This window comes from Nomascus leucogenys, chromosome 2, assembly GCF_006542625.1.
Source record: "Nomascus leucogenys isolate Asia chromosome 2, Asia_NLE_v1, whole genome shotgun sequence".
Classification (NCBI taxonomy): domain Eukaryota; kingdom Metazoa; phylum Chordata; class Mammalia; order Primates; family Hylobatidae; genus Nomascus; species Nomascus leucogenys.
Window position 1 is genome coordinate 146,775,534 of NC_044382.1, and position 26,693 is coordinate 146,802,226.

The following is a 26,693-nucleotide window of genomic DNA, read 5'->3' on the forward strand; positions in this document are numbered from 1 at the left end:
GGGTACTCATTGTTGGGACTGGATGTCACCCCCAGGATCCCAACTTTTGCACAGGGGCTATTAGAAAGGGGGAAATACTCTGTACCCCGTTGGGTCTGCAAATACACAGCTGTCCAGGGAACACCTCCATCAACCTCCCCATTGCTGAGCTACGGCAATGCTGGGACATACAAACAACCACACAACCAGAGACTCTCCCCGTCAGGCAAGGGGCGGGAGCAATGTGGATAACACATGGCCACTACCAGACTCAGGCCTTGATAGCAAATAAAAAATCTTTCTGACCAAAAGAATGAAAGTGGGATCTAACCTAGAGAGCAAAGCATCCCTAATTTTGGCAGGACTACGGTTATAGATAAAAATATAGGATGCCCAATAAAAATTTGAATTTCAGATAAACAACCAACATTTTAAAAACGTAAGCAGACCTTAAATATTGCACAGGATATACTTATGCTAAAAATAAAATTCCTGGTTGTTTGAAATTCGAATGTAACTGAGCAGCCTGTATTTTTACTTGGTAATCCTAGGCAGGACCCCAAGGTGTGGGAACAGGAGCACAGCTCACCTGATGGCTTCTGCAATCCGAGTGCTCTCCTTTCGCCGGTCGCTGGACAACCGGCCAATTAGGTAGGAATAATCCAGGCCGCTGCAGAACACGCTCCCTACTGCGCTGAGGAGCAGCAGTTTGCTGTCATCTGTGGCTGCGTTGCAGAGCGCTCGCCGGACTTCTTTCATGATCTGCCGGCAGAGATGAATTTGCAGGAATGTTAAGTGCCTATCCTGTAACCCTGGGGCTTTCAGACTGCAAGACAGCCAGAGGCCTGACCCCCTGAGGGTAGAGGCCAGGGAATCTGCTTCTGCCTGTGCGGGGAGCCTCCCCTGAGTACAAGCATGAGTCCAGAACAAGGAGAAAAACACTTATCATAGCCAAAGCCCTCCAGCACCATCCCTGGAGAAGGCAGAAGAGTGCTAATAAGGAGGCAGTGTGGTCACTGGCTGCAGATCTGGAAGCCTGGCCTGGAGTCACTCAATCCTTGGTAAATCTCTGCAAATCTTGTTCTGGCATTTGCTTATTTAGCCCTTTACAAGATGTGGAAAAAATCCGTGCACAGTCCAAGTGAGGGATGTAAGCCATCTCTAGATGACTCAATTTAATTATTATACATCCTAGCTCATCTTTCATCCAGCGCATACCCCGCATGGCTTGCAGATGCCACATGGCAAGTGGGCTTTGGCATCAGATCCAGGCCTGGGTTCAACGTCCTACTGGTGTTCCAAGCCCCTGGTCCAAATTCTGGCTCTGCAACTTACTAGCCATGGGACCTGAGCCATGCTGGTTATTCATCCTCAATGTCCCCATCTATAAGTGGGTGGACCCACTCTCAAGGCCTCCAGTGAAGAATAAATGAAAGGAAAGGTTATGCTATGGCCACCTGCAGGTTCACATTCCTGGGAGGTAGTGATGAACGGATAAAAGGCATTTTGTTCCTCCTCTTCATGCCAGTAAAGGTGCCATCTGACATGGAAGAACCGTGCTGGCCACCCTGCCATCATGGGACAAGTTCCCCTTATCCCCTGCGTGGGTATCCTGCATGTATGCCCTACGATTTTTAGGACTCTATGACCTTGTCTTAGGCAGGTGGAGGGCAGGACAGAATTTGGGAGACAGACACAGGTGCCCTCGGTAAGTGGTAAGACCAACAAGTGCTACCTTAGCAGTGAACATGTACTGCAGGCCAGGGACCCTGCTCCATGGATTCCAGCCTCCCCAGCACCAGTGAGTGGGCACTATTCTTACTTCCAGACTGGGGAACAGATGCCTAGAGAGGTCATGACACTAGTCTAAGGCCACACAGTTGGTAAGTGTTAGAGGTGGATTTGAGCCCTGGCCTGGCTCACACAATTCCTGGTCTATGCACTTTGACACTGCAAATTCCCATTGTCTGGCCATGGCCTTCCATTCATGGAGAAGGAGAGGAGTCAGCCCCAGAGCAAGCAGCCAGCCCAGTGGCGGACAGGCAGGGGTGGGGCAGCTAGGAGAGCCCAGAGCTCCCAGTTACGACCCTGCAGCCTTCTTTGAACATCTTACCTGGGCCAAGCTCATATTCACCTAATCACCTTTGCACGTGCCAATATCCCCACCCCTGGTGGGGTTGCCCAGGCTCCTTGATTCTGAAAGTCCTTCTATGACCCACCCTATTCTCCTCCCCCTATTTTCCCTTGCCCAGCACCCCCATTTGTTTTCTTCATTTATCATACATTTACCTGTCTAACCTACTACTTGTTTGTTTCCTGCCTTTTATTTGTCCACACTTGCTCAACTGTTATTTTAATAAAGACAGGAATGGAATCTCTCTTATTCCCCACTGTGTACTCAGAGCCTAGCACAGTGCCTGGGGTATGGTGGACACTCAATATCTGCTTGTTTAGTCACACAGAAACTCCCTCCTAGCCCTTTTTGTCACCTTCAGAGGAAATTAGGCAGGCTGCCTTCTCACCCACCTAGAAGCTTTTACAAAGCCAACTCAAAAGGCACCTGTGAAAACCATTTAAAAGACTGTAAAGAGTTTACCACCAAAAAGTTTGCACCCCATGAAGGCTAACTATGTTTACACTCTTCAAAGGCACACAGCCGGGCTGTTCAGCTCCTCATCACATGAGCAACTATTTGTGGATGAGCCTGAAGGTTACAGAGCACTTGCCCATGAGTACTTGCACCCCCAACCCCTTGTGAGGTGGACATTACTATTAGCTCCATTTTATACAAAGGGAAACTGAGGCTCAGGGAGAAAGGTGACTTTCTCAAGGAAACATGTCAGGAAGTGGCAGAGCCTGCGCCAACAAACTGGCCGGCTCAAAGCATCCTGCTGAGATGGTACAGGCTCTGTCTGCCCCAAGCACTTTCGAACTTCACTGCTCAAAGTGTGGTCCTTGGAACAGCAGCATCACACCCCTCAGGAGGCGGCCAGAAATGCAGAGTCTAAAGCCCCAGCCCAGACGTATTACAGGGGGTTCCAGAAGGTCAACATGGGCCTCTGGGGCTACAGTTGGGCAGAAGCTCCACTTCCTCCCCAAACTATCTTGGGTGTTCTGAGGTGAAATCATTAGCCTCTCCTGGTCTCCCTATTTGTAAAATTCAGAGCTAACTCAGATGAACCAACAAACAAGATGCAAGTAGACTGCTTAGTGCAGTGCATGGCACGTACCCTGCAAGATGTCCCCTTTTATATACTGACCCTACAGAACAGGTCAGCTTCTGCCCCAAGCACTTTCAAACCTCACTACTCAAAGTATGGTCCTTAGACCTTGAAGCAGCAGCTTCACATTCCTAGGAGCTGGCTAGAAATGACGAGTCTTGGGCCCCAGCCCAGACCAACAGGATGAGTTTCTTCATGTTCACGGGACCTGCAGGGAATTCATATGCATGTTATTGTTTCAGAAGTGCTGCTCTACGACGTGAACTCACTTAACCTTCTGGGGGAGTCACTTGTTCAAGCTCCATTTTATAAATGACAAAATCAAAGAACAGTGACTGTGAGAAGTTTGCAAGTACGGGGTGGAGCTAGACTAGGACTCGGGAAGTCAGAGTTTAGGGCCCATGTCCTTCACCGCAGGCTAGGCTGCCTCTCAAAGTATCAGGGCTTTTCATCTGAAGACCTCCACATGATAGCAGTGTGGCTATGGGAGCAGGAGGAAATGAGCTCTGTGGTGCCCAGGGGAAAGCAGATCTTATCCCCTCCCAGACCGTGTATTCTAGGATGGAGCCAGGGTCTGAAGCTGAGCTCCTCCCACATGCTGCGTTCTGAGGCCCAAGCATCATCCAGACCCTCCAAGTCTGTGTACTGACTGAACCAATCCCCCTCACAGCCGTGCACACTCCCCGACTCCTTCCAATCACAACCTTGCAGCAACACTGCGCATCTTGACTACACAATGTCTCCTGGGTGCCTGGTATTCGCAAGGACTCAAGGCAGTGTGGCCAGGCTGAAAAGGTATAGGCTTTGGAGACAGGAAGCCTATGATGGAATCGGCTTTACCACGAACACACTCAGCCCTTCTAGTCCTTCTGCTACCTGTTTGCCATACCACAGTCAGGACAAGCCACTCCAGCAAATAATTTATTTTTGCTGTAGGAAAACTCTCCCATGAGAAGCTAAAACTCCAAGCCTGCCCTGTATGTGGATTTCAAGTTCTGAGTTACCACACCCACATGGGGAAGAATCCACAAGATAAAAAAATTAACACAGAAATTGGACACAGGCTAGTAATATCCCTAAGGTGTCTGATGGAAATGAATGTAAAAGTACTCTGGGGAGAAACTGCAACCCAGACCGCATGGGAATTACACAGGAAAAAAAATCCTAGCAGAAGATGAGCTCACAATCAAAAATCACAAAACACTTGGGAAATACAAGTTGGCATACTCAGCAAATGAGTGGATTACATAACATGACTTCAAGTAACAGAAGGATCCAAAAGAGACTGTAAAATAGGGATGTTTCAAATAATCACAGAGAGGAAAAGAGACATGAACAATAAGGAAAGAACAGGAGAATATGGGGAAAAAAAAGATCTCAGGAGAAAAAGAAACTTCTGGAAATGAAAAACAAAGTCATGGACATCTGCTGAGATCAACAGCAGATTAGGTGGTGCTAAAGGGAGCATAAATTAACTGAAAGACCTGAACTAACTGACCAAAATGTAGCACAGAAAAACAGAGACGGAAAACATCACGGAGAGATTAAAGACAAGAATGTTAAGATTTAACATAGGTGCTGTAGAGATTCTATCAGGAGATCACAGAGGAGAAAGTCAGTATCAAAAGAGATAAAGGATAAGAATTTAACAGAATTGATGAAAGATCCACTAGTTTCCTATGGCTGCTATAAAAAATTACTATAAATTTGGCAGCTTAAAATAACATAAACTTATTATCTTATAGTCCTATAGGTCAGATGTCTGATGCAGGTTTACTGGGCTAAAATCAAGTTGTCAGCAAGATTGCATTCCTTTGTGGAGGCTCTAAGGAAGAATCATTTTCTTGCCTTTTCCAGCTTATAGAGGCCACCCACAATCCTTTGTTCATGGCCCCTTCCTCCATCATCAAAGGCAATAATGCCCAACTGGGTCTTCCTCACTTTCTCAGTTTGTGTCACTCTGACAGATTCTTCTGCTTCTCTCATCTACATTTAAAGACGCTTGTGACACTGAGCCCATCCAGGTAGTCTAGAATACTCTTGATTTTAAGGTCAGCTAACTAGAAGCCTTAATTGTATATCTGAAACCTTAATTCCCCCTAGCCATGGAACCTAGCATAGTCATAGATTCTGGGGATTTGGACATGAATATCTTGGGGAGAGAGCTTCTATCTACCACAGACTTGAATCCTAAAATTTAAGAACTACAACACAAAGCTAAGCAATAGAAATAACAATACATGCATGCACAGACATATCATATTTAAACTGCAGAACATCAAAGACAAAGCAAAACCTTAAATACATCCAGAGGAAAAAGAAAGCTTACCTACAGAGGGCAAATATTTGACTGGAGGCAAATTCTACATAGCAAAAATAAATTCCAGAAGGTAGCAGAATACAATTGTCAAGGTGCTGAGGAAAACAACTGTCAACAAATTCTTCACTCAGCTAAATTCACTTAAAAGGAAGGGTAAAAATTAGGCATTTTCAGTCAAAGGATGTTTACCATTTTTAGACCCTCACTAAAAGAACTAAAAAGGAATGTACTTCAAGAAAAAGAAACTATATTCAGAAAGAAAAACTGACGTGCAAGGAATAATAAGCAGCAAAGAAACTGGTGTCTCACACCTGTAATTCTGGTACTTTGGGAGGCTGAGGCAGGCAGATTGCCTGAGCTCGGGAGTTTGAGGCCAGGCTGGGCAACATGATGAAACCCCACCTCTCCTAAAAATACAAAAAAAAAATTAGCCAAGCATGGTGGTGCATGCCAGTGGTCCCAGCTATTCAGCAGGAGGATGGGAGGCAGAGGTTGAAGTGAAATGAGATCGTGCCACTGTACTCCAACCTCAGTGACAGAATGAAATCCCATCTAAAAAAAAAAAAAAAAAGAAAGAAATTGGTGAATGTGTTGTTGATATAAAAACTGACTATAAAAATCATAATACCGATATTCATTAATTTGAGGGCGGGGTTGGTACAGCGTAGAACTGTAGTAGCAGGCAATAATATTGTAGTGGATGAGAGGTAGGAATGACTCGAGTTAGAGCATGTCAAGGTTATATTCAGAAGTGGTGGAGGTAATTACTCTTAGCCTTTGCTATGTGTATATAATTTACGGATAACGTCTTAAAAATACATGAATTACAATGAATGCGGAGGAGGATAAAATACAGAACACCCAATCACTGGATCGCTAAAACAAGAGCAGAAAGTACATAGTGATAGAAAACAAGGCATGGTGTGTGCCTGGGTGAAGCTTAGAGTCTAACAGAGGAGATGATAAGTGAGCAAACTTCCAAAGGATCATTATTAAAGACTCCACAGGCATCATCACAGTGTATGGAAGTCAGGGGGATACCGGAAAACACTGTTTTTCAAGGTTAAACTTTTAAAAGAACTCCCATTTCTTAAGCACCTAGTAGTGCCAGGAATTGCACCAGGTAATTTCCATGTAATATTTTATTCCAAACAAAAATCTGGTAATGTAGGAGATGGTATCTCAACCTTGCAAGTGACACCATGAAGGCTCAGAGAGGTGCAGTAAGATGTCCAAGGTCACACCAACAGTAAGAGGCGGGACCCTGATTTAAATCTCATGTTAACCACCCTTTACTTTCTCCTACTTCACACTGTTGGATGATTTTTTTAAATGGATAGGATTTTAGTGTTTTTTCACAGGGCTAGATGTCAATCTCAGTTGAGAATCTCCAGGCCTGTGCCCTGCTGGAAGGATGGAATAAGCACATTCCAGCCTATCCGGATATAAGCAACAGATAGTCATTTTGAACATCAAAAAAGTTCACAGGCCACTATCTTGTGGGTCCTTTAATCCATCTGCCTCCAGAAATAGATATACTCTCACCTATATATGAACTCTATTTCTCTGAGAGGCAAATAAAAAAAAGAAACCCTATTGTAAAGAGGTGAACTGAAATTCTATAGATGACTCAGAGAGTAGCCACTCTAGCTAAGGCCATACTTACTTACTTGTCAATTCGTTAAGCAAAAATACATAAAAGACCAAACAAAACAGCCATCTCATTTATGAATTAAATTGAAAATAAATTTGCATTTTATTGATACAAAAAGTACAAACTATACTGTTTTTCATTTTTAAAAAAGTTATATCTAGTTTATATCTCTTTCCTTTTGGTGTTGGTAATTCAATTTGGACAGATGGCTAAGATTCTACCTTCTTGAAAGACCCCAAATTTTATAATGTAACTGGTTCATTTAAACTAAAATGTTCTAAAATTAGTCCACATTCTCTTTCCTTCTTAAACAGAATATACTGTATGCACATAACTACTTCTCAATGGTCACCTGCTGGCCTAAAACAGAAAATTCCTCTTAGAGCCTTCTGGGACGCGATTCTATAACAAACAGTCCCAGACTGCTATGCATTTTGAAGTCCTAAATATGTCCTATAAATTCATTGCCCTCATTATGCACTTCCTAGCTGCCACTTGCACCTGCTATTAGTTGTCTGCTGGAGAGAAAAGACTCCCCCTCTATGACTTCTAGCTTCGGATCTGGCGTGGGTTTACAGCCAGACAACCAAATTCATTAGAATGTAATGTAAAAGAGGAATTAACCAGGGTCCCTTTCTGTATACTTCATCTGTACCTGCTGAAATCCAGTCACACCAGGCCTATCTCAAATGCAACCACCTTCAAGGTAGATTTCCCCATACCCTAGACTAGATGCACACTCTCCCTTCTCCCAAAACCCTGAATACTTTAAATCCTTGTTGTGATTCTTCTGACAAACTCCCATGTAGAATGTGCACCTCCTTACTGTATCTTGCCTTCTGTGTGATTTAAACCCCTTGTATTCACACTCTTCTGTAACCCCCTACCCTCAAGAGAAGACTGGACCTAGCAACTGGCTTCAACAGAAGATGCCAAAAAGATGGCAGGTCACCTTCAGGAGGAGATTAGGTGACAAAAGGATCATCCTCTCTTGCCTGCTTTCTTGGAGTTCTTGCTCTGAGGGAATAAAGCTGCTTTGTCGTGAGTAGCCCTCAGAAGAGGCCCACATGGCAGGAAACAGATGCATCCGACAACCACGTGGGTGAGCTTGGAAGTGAATTCTCCTCCAGTTAAGCCTTCATGTGAGACTGCAGCCCCAGCCTCCATTAGACAGCAGCCTTGTAAGAGACCTTGAGCTGGAAGCATCCGGCCAAGCCATGCCCAAATTCCTGACCCACAGCAATTATAAGACAATAAATGTGTGCTGTTTTAAAATGCTAAGTTTAGAACAATCTGCTACACAGTTATAGATAACTAATATAATCCCACAAGAGCTAAAATAGTATACTTACCATCTTTATATCCCTTGTAGCACCTAGTCCAGACCCTTTCATATAAAAGAATTTAAAATATATTTACAGAGTTAAGAGAATGCCAGTCTTTACCCCCAAGAAGTTTACCGTCTAATGGAGGAGAGGGAGGATATCAGACATTTAATAAGTTACCCCACAAATACATGGAGACTAACAACTGTGATAAGACTTGTGGAAGTGATGGCCGAGCTGAGACCTGAAGGAAGAGCAAGAGTAAGTGAAGCAAGGAGGAAGAAAGGCCTGTTCCAGTCAGAGCACGTATAAAGGCCCTGGGGCAGGTGTAAGCATGAAAGCAAGCCAGGTGACTGGGGTAGAGGAGGACAGGTATGTGAGGTGGGCTGCATGATGAGGCGGGACTGCACCACACTGAGGGTTCTGACTATCAGCCAGGGTAATCAGGAGCCATTGACACATTTGGTTGGGGAGGGGTGTGCGTATAAAGGGTTGACTTGGCCACAGCTGCATTTCTGGAAGATCATTCTGCCTGCCTTATGCAGAATGGATTACAGGGCAGGAAGCATGAAAGTAGGCAGACTTATGAGAAGGCTAATTACAGTAGTCCAGACAAAATAGCCTAGTAGCGGACTATAATGGTTATGGTGGAAAAAGAAGTAAACATACCATACGAAAGAGCTATTCAAGAATAAAGGTGAACCAGCCTTGAGACAGGTTTGGACGTGGGGCCATGACAAGAGGGGTGTGAAAGGGGACTCCTGCATGTCTGCTGTGTTCCTGGGAGTGGTGGTAGGATTGTGGGCTGAGGCCAAAGGCACTGAAGGAAGACCTGGAGTCCTCTCCCAATGGGGAAGTGGATAAGCTTTCAATCAAGGAGACTGTGTCATCTGTTTCACTGACTCTTTCCTTAAGGGGCATTTCTGTTCATCTCCTGACTGCTGTATCTCAGACAGGAGAAATATTACAGCAAACCCACTAGCTTCATAATGCACACAGCAATGTATGAATTTCTGCCCATGAGGCAAATCCAACCAATGTCACATATACAACTAGAAAAAGCAATTTAATTATAACCATGAAAGTGGTCACTTTCTGGTTCCTCCATTCACAAGCAACGCAATGTCTGCTGGTGGATATTAAACGGCCTCTGCTTCACATTAACAAAGATAGGAAGATTTATTAGATACCTCCTGTATGCCAGGTACTTTGTGGGCCCCTTTGCATACATTATCTCTAATCTCGCCAGCAAAATACTGTAAAATTTCTATAAAGGAGGAAGCTCAGAGCAGCAAAGTAACTTCCCAAGGTAAGAGCATGGCAAGTTGAAGGCAGGATTGGAACCCAGGTCTGCTAGACTAAAACGTGTATTCCTCCTCTTGCACAGCCTCTTCATTTCAGTAGGACCTTCATTAGGGGCTGCTTTACCCAGTCAGCTGGCTCACCCACATACTCAATCTCCTTCAGTTGTTGAGACAGCTGAGAATACCAGATCAATAACTTTGACTGTTTTCCTCCTGTTCTGTAAGCGACCGACACTGATTAGGAAAGGAACCCCAATTAACCAAGCCCACAGCTAAGGAGGTGAGAACCTGTGCACCTTAAATTACTCGAGCACAGCATGTTTTCCATGACGAGTCCGCAACAGTTACCACCCAGGGCTGCTCCACAGAGGGAATGAACTGGAGACTTCACATGTGTTCAATTTGTTGAAAGAAAATGCAGTGCCTTTTTAGAACATGCTTTTAGAAAGTAGTGAAGCAGAAAGAATCTAGGAAAAACTGGTCTGTGTGCAGATGTCATGAAGAGCTTAAAATAATGAGGTTTCCAGGTGTATAAACACACGAAGAGCTGCTTTCGGGGCAGGCTGCAGGATCTGGGCTTCTTTGAACCCTACACAGAGGTCTACACAGCAGAGAACCCCAAGGATGCTTCTGTTATAGGCACAGGAGGGAGAGGCCCCCAAAACACCATGCTCAGAGAAGGGACAACACACAACCACCACCCCACAACCCCAAGGCTTTAGCCACAGTGCTTCCCTCACCACTTGTCAATCATTCCAGATGGCCACGCCCCCAACCCTGTAAAAGAATCAGGGTCGGGTGGAGCCAAGATGGCCGAATAGGAGCAGCTCCGGTCTACAACTCCCAGCCTGAGCAACAGAGAAGACGGGTGATTTCTGCATTTCTGTTTGAGGTACTGGTTTCATCTCACTAGGGAGTGCCAAACAGTGGGTGCAGGACAGTCGGTGAAGTGCACTGTGCGCGAGCCGAAGCAGGGCGAGGCATTGCCTCACTCGGGAAGCACAAGGGGTCAGGGAGTTCCCTTTCCTAGTCAAAGAAAGGGGTAACAGATGGCACCTGGAAAATTGGGTCAGTCCCACCCTAATACTGCGCTTTTCCAACGGGCCTGGAAAATGGCACACCAGGAGATTGTGTCCCGCACCTGGCTCGGAGGGTCCTATGCCCATGGAGTCACGCTGATTGCTAGCACAGCAGTCTGAGATCAAACTGCAAGGCAGCAGCGAGGCTGGGGGAGGGGCGTCTGCCATTGCCCAGGCTTGCTTAGGTAAACAAAGCAGCCAGGAAGCTCGAACTGGGTGGAGCCCACCACAGCTCAAGGAGGCCTGCCTGCCTCTGTAGGCTCCACCTCTGGGGGCAGGGCACAGACAAGCAAAAATTCAGCTGGAACCTCTGCAGACTTAAATGTCCCTGTCTAACTGACAGCTTTGAAGAGAGTAGTGTTTCTCCCAGCACGCAGCTGGAGATCTGAGAACGGACAAACTGCCTCCTAAAGTGGGTACCTGAACCCCGAGCAGGCTAACTGGGAGGCAACCCCCAGTAGGGACAGACTAACACCTCACTCGGCCGGGTACTCCTTTGAGACAAAACTTCCAGAGGAACTATCAGACATCTGAATTTGTGGTCTCACGAAAATCCACTGTTCTGCAGCCACCACTGCTGACACCCAGCCAAACAGGGTCTGGAGTGGACCTCTAGCAAACTCCAACAGACCTGCGGCTGAGGGTCCTGTCTGGTACAAGGAAAACTAACAAACAGAAAGGACATCCACACCAAAAACCCATCTGTACATCACCATCATCAAAGACCAAAAGTAGATAAAACCACAAAGATGGGGAAAAAACAGAGCAGAAAAACCGGAAACTCTAAAAAGCAGAGCACCTCTCCTCCTCCAAAGGAATGCAGTTCCTCACCAGCAACGGAACAAAGCTGGACGGAGAATGACTTTGACGAGTTGAGAGAAGAAGGCTTCAGATGATCAAACTACTCTGAGCTATGGGAGGAAATTCAAAACAATAGCAAAGAAGTTAAAAACTTTGAAAAAAAATTAGACAAATGGATAACTAGAATAACCAACGAGGAGAAGGGCTTAAAGGAGCTGATGGAGCTGAAAGCGAAGTATCGAGAACTACATGAAGATTGCAGAAGCCTCGGTAGCCGATGCGATCAACTGGAAGAAAGGGTTTCACTGATGGAAGATGAAATGAATGAAATGAAGTGAGAAGGGAAGTTTAGAGAAAAAAGAATAAAAAGAAATGAACAAAGCCTCCAAGAAATTTGGGACTATGTGAAAAGACCAAACCTACGTCTGATTGGTGTACCTGAAAATGACGGGGAAAACGAAACCAAGTTGGAAAACACTGTGCAAGATATTATCCAGGAGAACTTCCCCAATCTAGCAAGGCAGGCCAACATTCAGATTCAGGAAATACAGAGAACGCCACAAAGATACTCCTCGAGAAGAGCAACTCCAAGACACATAATTGTCAGATTCACCAAAGTTGAAATGAAGGAAAAAATGTTAAGGGCAGCCAGACAGAAAGGTTGGGTTACCCAAAAAGGGAAGCCCATCAGACTAACAGCTGATCTCTCGGCAGAAACTCTACAAGCCAGAAGAGAGTGGGGGCCGATTCAACATTCTTAAAGAAAAGAATTTTCGGCCGGGCACAGTGGCTCATGCTTGTAATCCCAGCACTTTGGGAGGCCGAGGCGGGTGAATCACGAGGTCAGGAGATCGAGACCACGGTGAAACCCCGTCTCTACTAAAAATATAAAAAATTAGCCAGGCGAGGTGGCGGGTGCCTGTAGTCCCAGCTACTCAGAGAGGCTGAGGCAGGAGAATGGCGTGAACCCAGGAGGCGGAGCTTGCAGTGAGCCGAGATTGCGCCACTGAACTCCAGCCGGGGTGACAGAGCGAGACTCCATCTCAAAAAAAAAAAAAAAAAGAATTTTCAACCCAGAATTTCATATCCAGCCAAACTAAGCTTCATACGTGAAGGAGAAATAAAATACTTTACAGACAAGCAAACGCTGAGTGGTTTTGTCACCACCAGGCCTGCCCTAAAAGAGCTCCTGAAGGAAGCACTAAACATGGAAAGGAACAACCGGTACCAGCCCCTGCAAAAACATGCCAAATTGTAAAGACCATCGAGGCTAGGAAGAAACTGCATCAAATAATGAGCAAAATAACCAACTAACATCATAATGACAGGATCAGATTCACACATAACAATATTAACTTTAAATGTAAATGGGCTAAATGCTCCAATTAAAAGACACAGACTGGCAAGCTGGATAAGGAGTCAAGACCCATCAGTGTGCTGTACTCAGGAAACCCATCTCACGTGCAGAGACACACATAGACTCAAAATAAAGGGAGGGAGGAAGATCTATCAAGCAAATGGAAAACAAAAAAAGACAGGGGTTGCAATCCTAGTCTCTGATAAAATAGACTTTAAACCAACAAAGATCAAAAGAGACAAAGAAGGTCATTACATAATGGTAAAGGGATCAATTCAACAAGAAGAGCTAACTATCCTAAATATATATGCACCCAACACAGGAGCACCCAGATTCAGAAAGCAAGTCCTGAGTGACCCACAAAGGGACTTAAACTCCCACACAATAATAATGGGAGATTTTAACACCCCACTGTCAACATTAGACAGATCAACAAGACAGAAAGTTAACAAGGATATCCAGGAATTCAACTCAGCTCTGCACAAAGTGGACCTAATAGACATCTACAGAACTCTCCACCCCAAATCAACAGAATATACATTTTTTTCAGCACCACACCACACCTATTCCAAAATTCACCACATAGTTGGAAGTAAAGCTCTCCTCAGCAAATGTAAAAGAACAGAAATTATAACAAACTGTCTCGCAGACCACAGTGCAATCAAACTAGAACTCAGGATTAAGAAACTCACTCAAAACCACTCAACTACATGGCAACTGAACAACCTGCTCCTGAATGACTATTGCGTACATAATGAAATGAAGGCAGAAATAAAGATGTTCTTTGAAACCAACGAGAACAAAGACACAACATACCAGAATCTCTCAGACACGTTCAAAGCAGTGTGTAGAGGGAAATTTATAGCACTAAATGCCCCAAAGAGAAAGCAGGAAAGATCCAAAATTGACACCCTAACATCATAATTAAAAGAACTAAAAAAGCAAGAGCAAACACATTCAAAAGCTAGCAGAAGGCTAGAAATAACTAAAATCAGAGCAGAACTGAACGAAATAGAGACACAAAAAACCCTTCAAAAAATTAATGAATCCAGGAGCTGGTTTTTGAAAAGATCAACAAAATTGATAGACCACTAGCAAGACTAATAAAGAAGAAAAGAGAGAACAATCAAATAGATGCAATAAAAACCGAAAAAGGGGATATCACCACCGATCCCACAGAAATACAATCTACCATCAGAGAATACTACAAACACCTCTATGCAAATAAACTAGAAAATCTAGAAGAAATGGATAAATTCCTCGACAAATACACCCTCCCAAGACTAAACCAGGAAGAAGTTGAATCTCTGAATAGACCAATAACAGGCTCTGAAATTGCGGCAATAATCAATAGCTTACCAACCAAAAAGAGTCCAGGACCTGATGGATTCACAGCCGAATTCTACCAGAGGTACAAGGAGGAACTGGTACCATTCCTTCTGAAACTATTCCAATCGATAGAAAAAGAGGGAATCCTCCCTAACACATTTTATGAAGCCAGCATCGTCCTGATACCAAAGCCTGGCAGAGACATAACCAAAAAAGAGAATTTCAGACCAATATCCTTGATGAACATTGATGCAAAAATCCTCAATAAAATACTGGCAAACCGAAACCAGCAGCACATCAAAAAGCTTATACACCATGATCAAGTGGGCTTCATCCCTGGGATGCAAGACTGGTTCAACATACGCAAATCAATAAATGTAATCCAGCATATAAACAGAACCAAAGACAAAAACCACATAATTATCTCAATAGATGCAGAAAAGGCCTTTGACAAAATTCAACAACCCTTCATGCTAGAAACTCTCAATAAATTAGGTATTGATGGGACGTATCTCAAAATAATAAGAGCTATCTATGACAAACCCACAGCCAATATCATACTGAATGGGCAAAAAATGGAAGCAATCCCTTTGAAAACGCACACAGGACAGGGATGCCCTCTCTCACCACTCCTATTCAACATAGTGCTGGAAGTTCTGGCCAGAGCAATCAGGCAGGAGAAGGAAATAAAGGGTATTCAATTAGGAAAAGAGGAAGTCAAATTGTCCCTGTTTGCAGATGACATGATTGTATATCTAGAAAATCCCATCATCTCAGCCCAAAATCTCCTTAAGCTGATTAGCAACTTCAGCAAAGTCTCAGGATACAAAATCAATGTACAAAAATCACAAGCATTCTTGTACACCAATAACAGACACACAGAGAGCCAAATCATGAGTGAACTCCCATTCACAATTGCTTCAAAGAGAATAAAATACCTGGGAATCGAACTTACAAGGGATGTGAAGGACTTCTTCAAGGAGAACTACAAACCACTGCTCAATGAAATAAAAGAGGATACAAACAAATGGAAGAACATTCCATGCTCATGGGTTGGAAGAACCAATATTGTGAAAATGGCCATATTGCCCAAGGTAATTTATAGATTCAATGCCATCCCCATCAAGCTACCAATGACTTTCTTCACAGAATTGGAAAAAACTACTTTAAAGTTCACATGGAACCAAAAAAGAGCCCGTATCGCCAAGTCAATCCTAAGCCAAAAGAACAAAGCTGGAGGCATCATGCTACCTGACTTCAAACTATACTACAAGGCTACAGTAACCAAAACAGCACAGTACTGGTACCACAACAGAGACATAGATCAATGGAACAGAACAGAGCCCTCAGAAATGATGCCACATTTCTACAACTATCTGATCTTTGACAACCCTGACAAAAACAAGAAATGGGGAAAGGATTCCCTATTTAATAAATGGTGCTGGGAAAACTGGCTAGCCATATGTAGAAAGCTGAAACTGGAACCCTTCCTTACACCTTATACAAAAATTAATTCAAGATGGATTAAAGACTTAAATGTTAGACCTAAAACCATTAAAATCCTACAAGAAAACCTAGGCAATACCATTCAGGACATAGGCATGGGCAAGGACTTCATGTCTAAAACACCAAAAGCAATGGCAACAAAAGCCAAAATTGACAAATGGGATCTCATTAAACTAAAGAGCTTCTGCACAGCAAAAGAAACTACCAGCAGAGTGAACAGGCAACCCACAGAATGGGAGAAAATTTTTGCAACCTACTCATCGGACAAAGGGCTAATATCCAGAATCTACAATGAACTCAAACAAATTTACAAGAAAAAAACAAACAACCCCATCAAAAAGTGGGCAAAGGACATGAACAGACACTTCTCAAAAGAAGACATTTATGCAGCCAAAAAACACATGAAAAAATGCTCATCATCACTGGCCATCAGAGAAATGCAAATCAAAACCACAGTGAGATACCATCTCACACCAGTTAGAATGGCCATCATGAAAAAGTCAGGAAACAACAGGTGCTGGAGAGGATGTGGGGAAATAGGAACACTTTTACACTGTTGGTGGGACTGTAAACTAGTTCAACCATTGTGGAAGTCAGTGTGGCGATTCCTCAGGGATCTAGAACTAGAAATACCATTTGACCCAGCCATCCCATTACTGGGTATATACCCAAAGGACTATAAATCATGCTGCTATAAAGACACATGCACACGTATGTTTATTGCAGCACTATTCACAATAGTGAAGACTTGGAACCAACCCAAATGTCCAACAACGATAGACTGGATTAAGAACATGTGGCACATATACACCATGGAATACTATGCAGCCATAAAAAATGATGAGTTCATGTCCTTTGTAGGGACATGGATGAAACTGGAAAACATCATTCTTAGTAAACTATCGCAAGGACAAAAAACCAAACACCGCATGTTCTCACTCATAGGTGGGAATTGAACAATGAGAACTCGTGGACACAGGAAGGGGAACATCACACTCCGGGGACTGTTGTGGGGTGGGGGGAGGGGGGAGGGACAGCATTAGGAGATATAACTAATGCTAAATGACGAGTTAATGGGTGTAGCAAACCAACATGGCACATGGATACATATGTAACAAACCTGCACATTGTGCACATGTACCCTAAAACCTAAAGTATAAAAATAAATAAATAAATAAATAAATAAATAAATAAATAAATAAAAGTATTTCCCTGCCACCTAAAAAAAAAAAAGAATCAGGGTCTATTTCAGCCATTAATAGTAATAATATAATATAATAATAATGCAATCACAATTTCAAGAGCACAGCACCTCCCTCCCCACCCCACTTCCTGTGCCTCCCTGATGGTACGGGGTACACTGGGCAATGCTAGGCTATTCTGTTATCCCAATGTGAGTGAGTGGCCATCCCTTGACTTCATCCCCTCAAACATACTCTTCTCATTAACCTCCCATTGCTATTATGAAAAAGACAATCCAGGATATTGCAAAGACAGAAAAAGGGGTCTTGGAGTTAAATGTCTTCAGTGGGCCTGGCACTGGGATAAACAGAAGAGACAAAAGGGCGGAGAAGAACAGAACCCCTGCCCTCCTGGCACCTACTTGGTTAAGCTGTGAGACCCTAGCCCAGTTGGGTTATTTAAGCCTAAATTTTCTCATCTATACAATGTGGATCATAACAATCCTACATTAGAAGGGAGGTGATGAGATGACATGAGATAAATAGCAAATACAAGGAACAAAGAGCCCCTGTTCACGGGCTGTCATCACTGTTTTCACTATTTAGCACTCTACTGCCCTACCCCAGGCATCCCGTAGGAAAAGGCGGCTTCCTGGAGCATCTTCCCAGCTTTGTGCTGTCAAGAATCTGTTCCCTTCTCCCGCCATGTACCCTGTATTTTGAATGATGTTGTCAATCTCACTGCATTAAGTATTCATTGTTTCCCTATTTTATTCACCTAAGACATAAGCATGATTAATATTTAAAAAGTAACGTAGAAAAAGCAGTAAAATAGACTTCATCAAAAATTAAAAATTTGTTTGTTATAGGGCACTATCAAAAAAGTAAAACATCAACTCTCAGAATAGGAGAACATATTTTCATGTCATATATCTGATAAGGGCTTACTATCTAGAGTATATAAAGAATGCTTAAAAGTCAACCATAGAAAGAAAAATGACCTAATTTTAAAAATAGGCAAAGGATGTGAATTGAAAGAAGAGATAAATGACCAATGCACTCATGAAAGATGCTCAACATGACTAGTCATCAGGGAAATGCAAACCAAAGCCACAATGAGACACCACCTCACATGTAGTAGTATTGCTATAATAAAAAAGACAGACGTAGCAAGTGTTATCGAGGATGCAGAGAAACTAGAACCCTCACATACTGCTGGTCAGAACATAAAATGGGGGAGCCACTGTGGAAAACAGTTTTTGCAGTTCCTCGAAAAACACAGTTAGCAATATGACCCAGCAATTCTAAGAAATGGGATAGATTTGAGAAAATCATATTAGAAATTAGAAATATATCCAAGAAACCTGAAAATATATGTACACAGGAAAACCTGTAAATAACATTTGTAGAAATATTATCCATAAAAGTCAAAAGGAGAAACAACCCAAACGTCCAACAAATAGAAAAGCCGATAGAGAAAATATAGTCTATTCATACAATGGAATATTATTTAGCCATAAAAAGGAACGAAGTATGGATACACGCTACAACATGGATGAAACACGAAAACATGTTAAGTGAAAGAAGCCAGACACAAAAGGCTACATACTGCACGTTTCCATTGATACAAACTGTCCGGAATAGGCAAATCTATAGAGACAGAAAGTAGATGAGTGGTGTCCAGGGCATGGGGGAAAGGAGAATGGAAGTTACTATTTCATGTGGGTGAGGTTTCTCCTTGGGGTGATGAAGATGTTCTGGAATTCAATAGTGATGATGCTTGCACAACCTTGTGAATATATTAAAAATCATTGAATTGTACATTTTAAAAGGGTGAAATTTATGGTATATGAAATCAATCTGTCTCAATTACATATATAATATGTAGTAACATATATATGTATTATGAACTGAGTGAGATACATTAACTGAGTGAATTATATCTGCAGCAAAGAAATATGGCATGCTGATGACAACAAAGTATAGCTGGAAAAGCCCAAGATGTGACGTTTGGATTCTGGGTCGGCCCCTTGGCTAAGTCTATGTCCATGATCAGTTCAGTGAGTCCCTCTCCCCATGGTCTTCATCCATAAGATGAGAGGGTATCATTACATGGTCATAAAGATCAAATGGGATAATATATGTAAAATGATGAGCAAATTGCGCCCTGCAGTCAAATTTTTATGCATGCTGGTTCCCGTCCTCAGCTCCCTGACGGAAGGAAGGAGAAAGCCAATGTCCCATTCTGAGTGAGAAGGAGCCACAGCCCAGCCTGCCCTTCCCTCTGGCCGCCACCCCTTACCTCAGGTGTCAGGGCATTGTTATCCGAGGTCTGACTGGACAGCAGGATGTGTGTGAACCCTTCTTCCTTCCGCACGACGATGTCTCGAAACCGACAGTTGCTTTCATTCTGGCGGACACTGTACCTGAGCCTCTTGTCAAAGACGTAGTCCTTCTCTGCTTCCAGCTTCCTCTTCACCGGACTGTGCAGGTTCAATCCCCCGTTGGTCAGAGCAGAGCCTTCCAAAACCAGATAAACAATGTAAGAAACTGAAATGGGCCACGATCCTAGAAGGACGTGATCAGAGGACGTTGGGATTTCCAATGGAAAGGTTTCGATGTGCTGGGACACACCACCTTCTCCCTGGTGCCACCCTCTGTTCTAGGAAGAAGGAAGGTGAAGAGACAGGTTGAATTCCTGCATCTCCAAATTCAGAAGAGGACCTAGAGGGCTCTTTGTGAAGGCCCTGTGCGGTCCTCTACTCTCTTCTCCCACACATCAGCTTCTGCTGAGATTCCTTGGCCACAGGGAATCCACTGGCCACCCTGAGAGGTAGCCCTCTCCACTGGTGGATGCCTATGAATGATAGGAAATTATCAATAAGAGCAAGACCAGTGGCTAACCTTTATCCAACCCGTACTATGTGCTAAGCACCATCCTCAAACACATTCATGGGCATGACCTTATTTAATATGAGAACCAGAGATGGGGCTCTGGGACCCCCCAGTGCTTCCTCGGGGGCTGCCTTGAGATGAGAGGGGTGTGTACCAAGCAGGCAGTGTCCTTAGGTCTCTCTCTTCCTCTTGCAAATCAATTACAATGGCTTTGCATTTTTCTGTTTCACATATTAACATTCACAAATGGCCTGAAAGTGCCCTGCTGAAAAGGTTTGCAAACTAAAAATAGAATGACCCAGATGTAAAATGGTTCCCAGTCTCCGGCCTCACACCAGATACATCAGGAGCTCCAGGAAGTTCTGAAGAGAGCAAGGCCAAGCCAACACCCCCAAACCTACATTGGAAACAGATGTAGGAAGAGGCTCAAATGTGTGTTTTGAAAACACTTTCCAAATACCTCCATCCAAAAAAAAAAAAAAAAAGAGAGAGAAAGAAGGAAGACACAAAATACCAATATCAGAAATGAAAGAGGGGGCATCACTATTGATCTTATAAATCATGCTACTATAAAGAACACATGCACACATATGTTTACTGCAGCACTATTCACAATAGCACACACTTGGAACCAACCCAAATATCCATCAGTGATAGACTGGATTAAGAAAATGTGGCACATATACACCATGGAATACTATGCAGCCATAAAAAAGGATGAGTTCATGTCCTTTGTAGCGACATGGATGAAGGTGGAAACTATCATTCTGAGCAAACTATCGCAAGGACAGAAAACCAAACACTGCATGTTCTCACACACAGGTGGGAACTGAACAGTGAGAACACTTGGACACAGGGCGGGGAACATCACACACCTGGGCCTGTCATGGGGTGGAGGGATGGGGAGGGATAGCATTAGGAGAAATATCTAATGTAAATGAGGAGTTAATGGGTACAGCAAACCAACATGGCACATGTATACATATGTAACCTGCACGTTGTGCGTGTGTACCCTAGAACTTAAAGTATAATTAAAATAAATAAATAAATAAATAAAAGGATAATAAAGAAATACTAAAAAAACTGCTCTGCCCATGTATTTGATAACTTAGATGAAATTTCTTTAAAGACACAAACTTCCAAAATATACACAAGGAGAAATACATCATCTCATCTGAATAGGCCTATAAAAAAAGAAATTGAAGGAATTTCTACTAAAGAAATTGAATCCATAATTAATAATCTAACAAAGAAAGCATCAAGCCCGAAGAATTATACCAAACATTTTTGGAATAAATAATACCAATTCTCCACAATCTATTCCAGAAAACAGGTTCAGAGGAACACTTCCTAATTCACTCCATGAGGCTTGAGTTGCCCTAATACCAAAGCCAGATAAAGACATTACAAGAACACAAAATAGTAGACTGATATCTCATGAACACAGATGGAAAAATAAACTTCAGCAAAATATTAGCACATCAATGTATAAAGGGAATTATATGCCACAATCAGGTATAAGAAGCTCGTTCAGGATTTGGGAATAAATCAGTGTGATCCACCATATCAATAGGCTAAAAGAAGAAAAACCATATGATCATATCAATTGATGTAGAAAAAGCATCTCACAAAATCCAGTAGAAAGGGACTTCCTCGTCCAATTGTCTCTGTTTGCAGATGAGATGATTGTGAATCTAGAAAACCCCATCGTCTCAGCCCAAAATCCCCTTAAGCAACTTCAGCAAAGTCTCAGGATACAAAATCAATGTACAAAAATCACAAGCATTCTTATACACCAATAACAGACAGACAGAGAGCCAAATCATGAGTGAACTCCCATTCACAATTGCTTCAAAGAGAATAAAATACTTGGGAATCCAACTTACAAGGGATGTGAAGGACCTCTTCAAGGAGAACTACAAACCACTGCTCAGTGAAATACAGGAGGATACAAACAAACGGAAGAACATTCCATGCTCACGGGTAGGAAGAATCAATATCATGAAAATGGCCATACTACCCAAGGTAATTTACAGATTCAATGCCATCCCCATCAAGCTACCAATGACTTTCTTCACAGAATTGGAAAAAACTACTTTAAAGTTCATATGGAACCAAAAAAGAGCCCGCATTGCCAAGTCAATCCTAAGCGAAAAGAACAAAGCTGGAGGCATCACGCTACCTGACTTCAAACTATACTACAAGGCTACAGTAACCAAAACAGCATGGTACTGGTACCAAAACAGAGATATAGAACAATGGAACAGAACAGAGCCCTCAGAAATAATTCCACATATCTACAACCATCTGATCTTTGACAAACCTGACAAAAACAAGAAATGAGGAAACGATTCCCTATTTAATAAATGGTGCTAGGGAAACTGGCTAGCCATATGTAGAAAGCTGAAACTGGATCCCTTCCTTACACCTTATACAAAAAATAATTCAAGATGGATTCAAGACTTAAATGTTAGACCTAAAACCACAAAAGCCCTAGAAGAAAACCTAGGCATTACCATTCAGGACATAGGCGTGGGCAAGGACTTCATGTCTAAAACACCAAAAGCAATGGCAACAAAAGCCAAAATTGACAAATGGGATCTAATTAAACTAAAAAGCTTCTGCACAGCAAAAGAAACTACCATCAGAGAGAACAGGCAACCTACAGAATGGGAGGAAATTTTTGCAACCTACTCATCTGACAAAGGGCTAATATCCAGAATCTACAAAGAATTCAAACAAATTTACAAGAAAAAAACAAACAACCCCATCAAAAAGTGGGCAAAGGATATGAACAGACACTTCTCAAAAGAAGACATTTACGCAGCCAAAAGACACATGAAAAAATGCTCATCATCACTGGCCATCAGAGAAATGCAAATCAAAACCACAATGAGATACCATCTCACAGCAGTTAGAATGGCGATCATTAAAAAGTCAGGAAACAACAGGTGCTGGAGAGGATGTGAAGAAACAGGAACACTTTTACACTGTTGGTGGGACTGTAAACTAGTTCAACCATTGTGGAAGATGTGTGGCAATTCCTCGGGGATCTAGAACTAGAAATACCGCTCGACCCAGCAATCCCATTACTGGGCATATACCCAAAGGATTATAAATCATGCTGCTATAAAGACACATGCACACATATGTTTATTGCAGCACTATTCACAATAGCAAAGACTTGGAACCAACCCAAATGTCCATCAATAAGAGACTGGATTAAGAATATGTGGCACATATACACCATGGAATACTATGCAGCCATGAAAAATGATGAGTTCATGTTCTTTGTAGGGACACGGATGAAGCTGGAAACTATCATTCTCAGCAAACTATCGCAAGGACAAAAAAACCAAACACCACATGTTCTCACTCATAGGTGGGAACTGAACAATGAGAACACATGGACACAGGAAGGGGAACATCACACACCAGGGCCTGTCGTGGGGTGGGGGGAGGGGGGTTGGATAGCATTAGGAGATATACCTCATGTTAAATGACGAGTTAGTGGGTGCAGCACACCAACATGGCACATGTATACATATGTAACTAACCTGCATGTTGTGCACATGTACCCTAAAACTTAAAGTACAATAAAAAAAAAAAGAAAAAAAAAAGAAATGTATGCAGCCAACAAATACATGAAAAAAAGCTCATCATCACTGGTCATTACAGAAATGCAAATCAAAATCACAATGAGATACCATCTCATGCCAGTTAGAATGGCAATCATTAAGAAGTCAGGAAACAACAGTTGCTGGAGAGGATGTGGAGAAATAGGAAGCTTTTACACTTTTGGTGGGAGTGTTAATTACTTCAACCATTGTGGAAGACAGTGTGGCGATTCCTCAAGGATCTAGAACCAGAAATACCATTTGACCTAGCAATCCCATTACTGGGTATATACCCAAAGGATTATAAATCATTCTACTATGAAGACACATGCACATGTATGTTTACTGCAGCACTGTTTACAATAGCAAAGACTTGGAACCAACCCCAATGCCCATCAATGATTGACTGGATTAAGAAAATGTGGCACATATACACCATGGAATACTATGCAACCATAAAAAAGGATGAGTTCATGTCCTTTGCAGAGACATGGATGAAGCTGGAAACCATCATTCTCAGCAAATGAACACATGAGCAGAAAACCAAACACCGCATATTCTCACTCGTAAGTGAGAGTTGAACAATGAGAACCCATGGACACAGGGAGAGGAACATCACCCACTGGGGCTTGACTGGGGGTGGATGGCTAGGGGAGGAATAGCATTAGAAGAAATACCTAATGTAGATGACAGGTTGATGGGTGCAGCACACCACCACGGCACGTGTATACTTATGTAACAAACCTGCACGTTCTGCGTATGTATCCCAGAACTTAAAGTACATATTTTAAAAAAATCCTTTAGTTCCTAAAAAGCACAAACTTGAAAAAAAAGGGAAACGAAAGGGACTTCTTCAATTTGGCAAAGAACATCTACAAAATACCTACAGATAACGTCATACTTAGTGGTGAGAAACTGGATGCTTTGCCCTTAAGATCTTAAATAAGAAAAAGATGTTCTCTCTTTTTTTCAACATCACACTGAGAGTCCTAGCTATTGCAGAAACATTTTTTAAGGGAAATAAAAGCATATAAAGTTTGGGAAGAAATAAATAAAACGATTTTTGTCCACAGATGACAAGACTGTCTACATGCAAAGTACGAAAGAACTGGATTAACAAAAAAAGAAAAAAAGAAAAACAACTACTCCTGAACTAATAAGCAAACACTGCAAGGTCACAGAATACAAGGTTAACAGACAAAAGTCAGTTACTTTTGCACATACCAGCAATGAGCAACTGGAACTTGATGTTTTTAAAAAAAATACTAAGTTTTAGTATTCCATAGTACAATAGAGAGATTATACTTAACAATAATTTATTGCATATTTCAAAGTAGCTAGAACAGAAGAATTGGAATGTTCCCAAAACAAACACAAGACAAATGTTTGAGGTGATGGTTATCTCAATTACCCTGATTTGATCATTACACACCATATGCAAGTATCTAAGTATCACATGTATTCCAAAAATATGTACAACTATTATATGTAAATGTTAAAACTTTAAAAAATATTGTTTATGACAGCATCCAAAACAGGAAATACTTAGATATAAATGTAACAAAATATGTACAAGATCCATATGTGAAATATTGTAAAATTCTGATGAAACAAAGAAAATCTAAGTAAATGGAGAAATAGTCTGTGTTAATGAACTGAAAGACTCAATTTTTTTTTTTCTTGAGACAAGATCTTGCTGTGTCACCCAGGCTGGAGTACAGTGCTGCTATCACAGCTCACTGCAGCCTCAACCTCCCAGGCTCAAACTATATTCTCTCCTCAGCCTCCCAAGTAGCTGGGACTACAGACATGCCGTAACACACCTGGCTATTTTATTATTTTTCACAGAGACAGGGTCTCACTATGTTGCCTAGGCTGGTCTCAAATTCCCAACCCCAAGCAATCCTCCCACCTCAGGCTCCCAAAGTGCTGGGATTATAGGCGTGTGCCACCACACTTGGCCAAGACTCAGTATTTTTAACATGTCATTTCTTCCCAACTTGATCTATAGACTCAATGTAATCCCAATTCAAATCCCAGCAAGCTATTTTGTAGATATTGGCAAACTGATTCTAAACTTTATTTGGGAAGGCAAAAGACCTAGGTAATACTGATGAGTAAGAATCCACTTGGAGGACTCACACTACCCAATTCCAAAACTTACTATAAAGCTAAAGTAATCAAGACAGCGTGGTGTTGTTGAAAGAATAGATACATGCATCAATGGTATATAATAGACGACCCAGAAATAGATCCACAGCAATATACTGAGGTGATCTTTGGCAAAGAAATAAAGACAATTGAATGGAAAGAGGATAGTTTTTCTCAACAAATGGCACTGGAACAAATGGATGTCCATTTGAAAGAGGGAAAAAAAGAACCTAGACACAAACCTTGTACTTTTCAAACAAAAATTAACTCAATATGAATCATAGACCTAAATGTAAAATGCAAAATTATAAAGCTCCTAGAGGATAGTACAGGAGAAACCCTAGGGAACTTGGGTTTGCACTGAGTTTTTAGATATGACACTAAAAACATGATCCGTGAAATAAAAAATTGTTAAATTGCACATTACAAAGAATATAAACAAAATAATTTCAATAATTTTAAAATGGGCAAAATATCTGAAGACACACCTCAACAAAGAAGTTATACAAATGACAAGCATTTTGAAATGACATTCACCATCATTTTTCATTACGGAACTAAAGCAAGGAAATTAAAGCCAGGAGATACCACTACACACACATTAGATTAGCTAACATCCAAAAACCCAATAACATCAATAGCTGGAAAGGATGCCGAGTGACAGGAATGCTCATTCACTGCTGGTGGGCATATAAAATGGCACAGCTACTTTGTAAGACAGTTTTGTCTTTTCTTAAAAAGCTAAACATAGTCTTCCCATACCAACCAGCAACCACCATTCCTAGGTATTCACCCTAATGATGTGAAATCTTATAGTCACAAAACAAAACCAAAACACAAAAAAACTGCAGCTTTATTCAAAGCACCAAAAATTGGAAGCAATCATTGTGTCCTTTAATAAGTGAAGGGATAAACAAACTGTGGTACATCCATAATATGGAATATTATTCAGCAATAAAAAATGAGTTATGAGG

General features: G+C 42.1%; 1 protein-coding gene across 2 annotated transcripts in view; it reads right to left on the minus strand.

Moving 5' to 3' along the window:
* The window catches only part of CDYL2 (chromodomain Y like 2), a 216,186-nt gene that overhangs the window by 22,195 nt on the left and 167,298 nt on the right, over nucleotides 1-26,693 (minus strand). For both annotated transcript variants that reach the window (XM_030819233.1, XM_030819238.1), the window contains exons 3-4: nucleotides 19,359-19,576; nucleotides 569-741 (exon numbers count right to left, since the gene is read on the minus strand). In XM_030819233.1, the coding sequence (XP_030675093.1) occupies nucleotides 569-741; nucleotides 19,359-19,576 (391 nt within the window). The remainder of the gene's footprint in view (nucleotides 1-568; nucleotides 742-19,358; nucleotides 19,577-26,693) is intronic.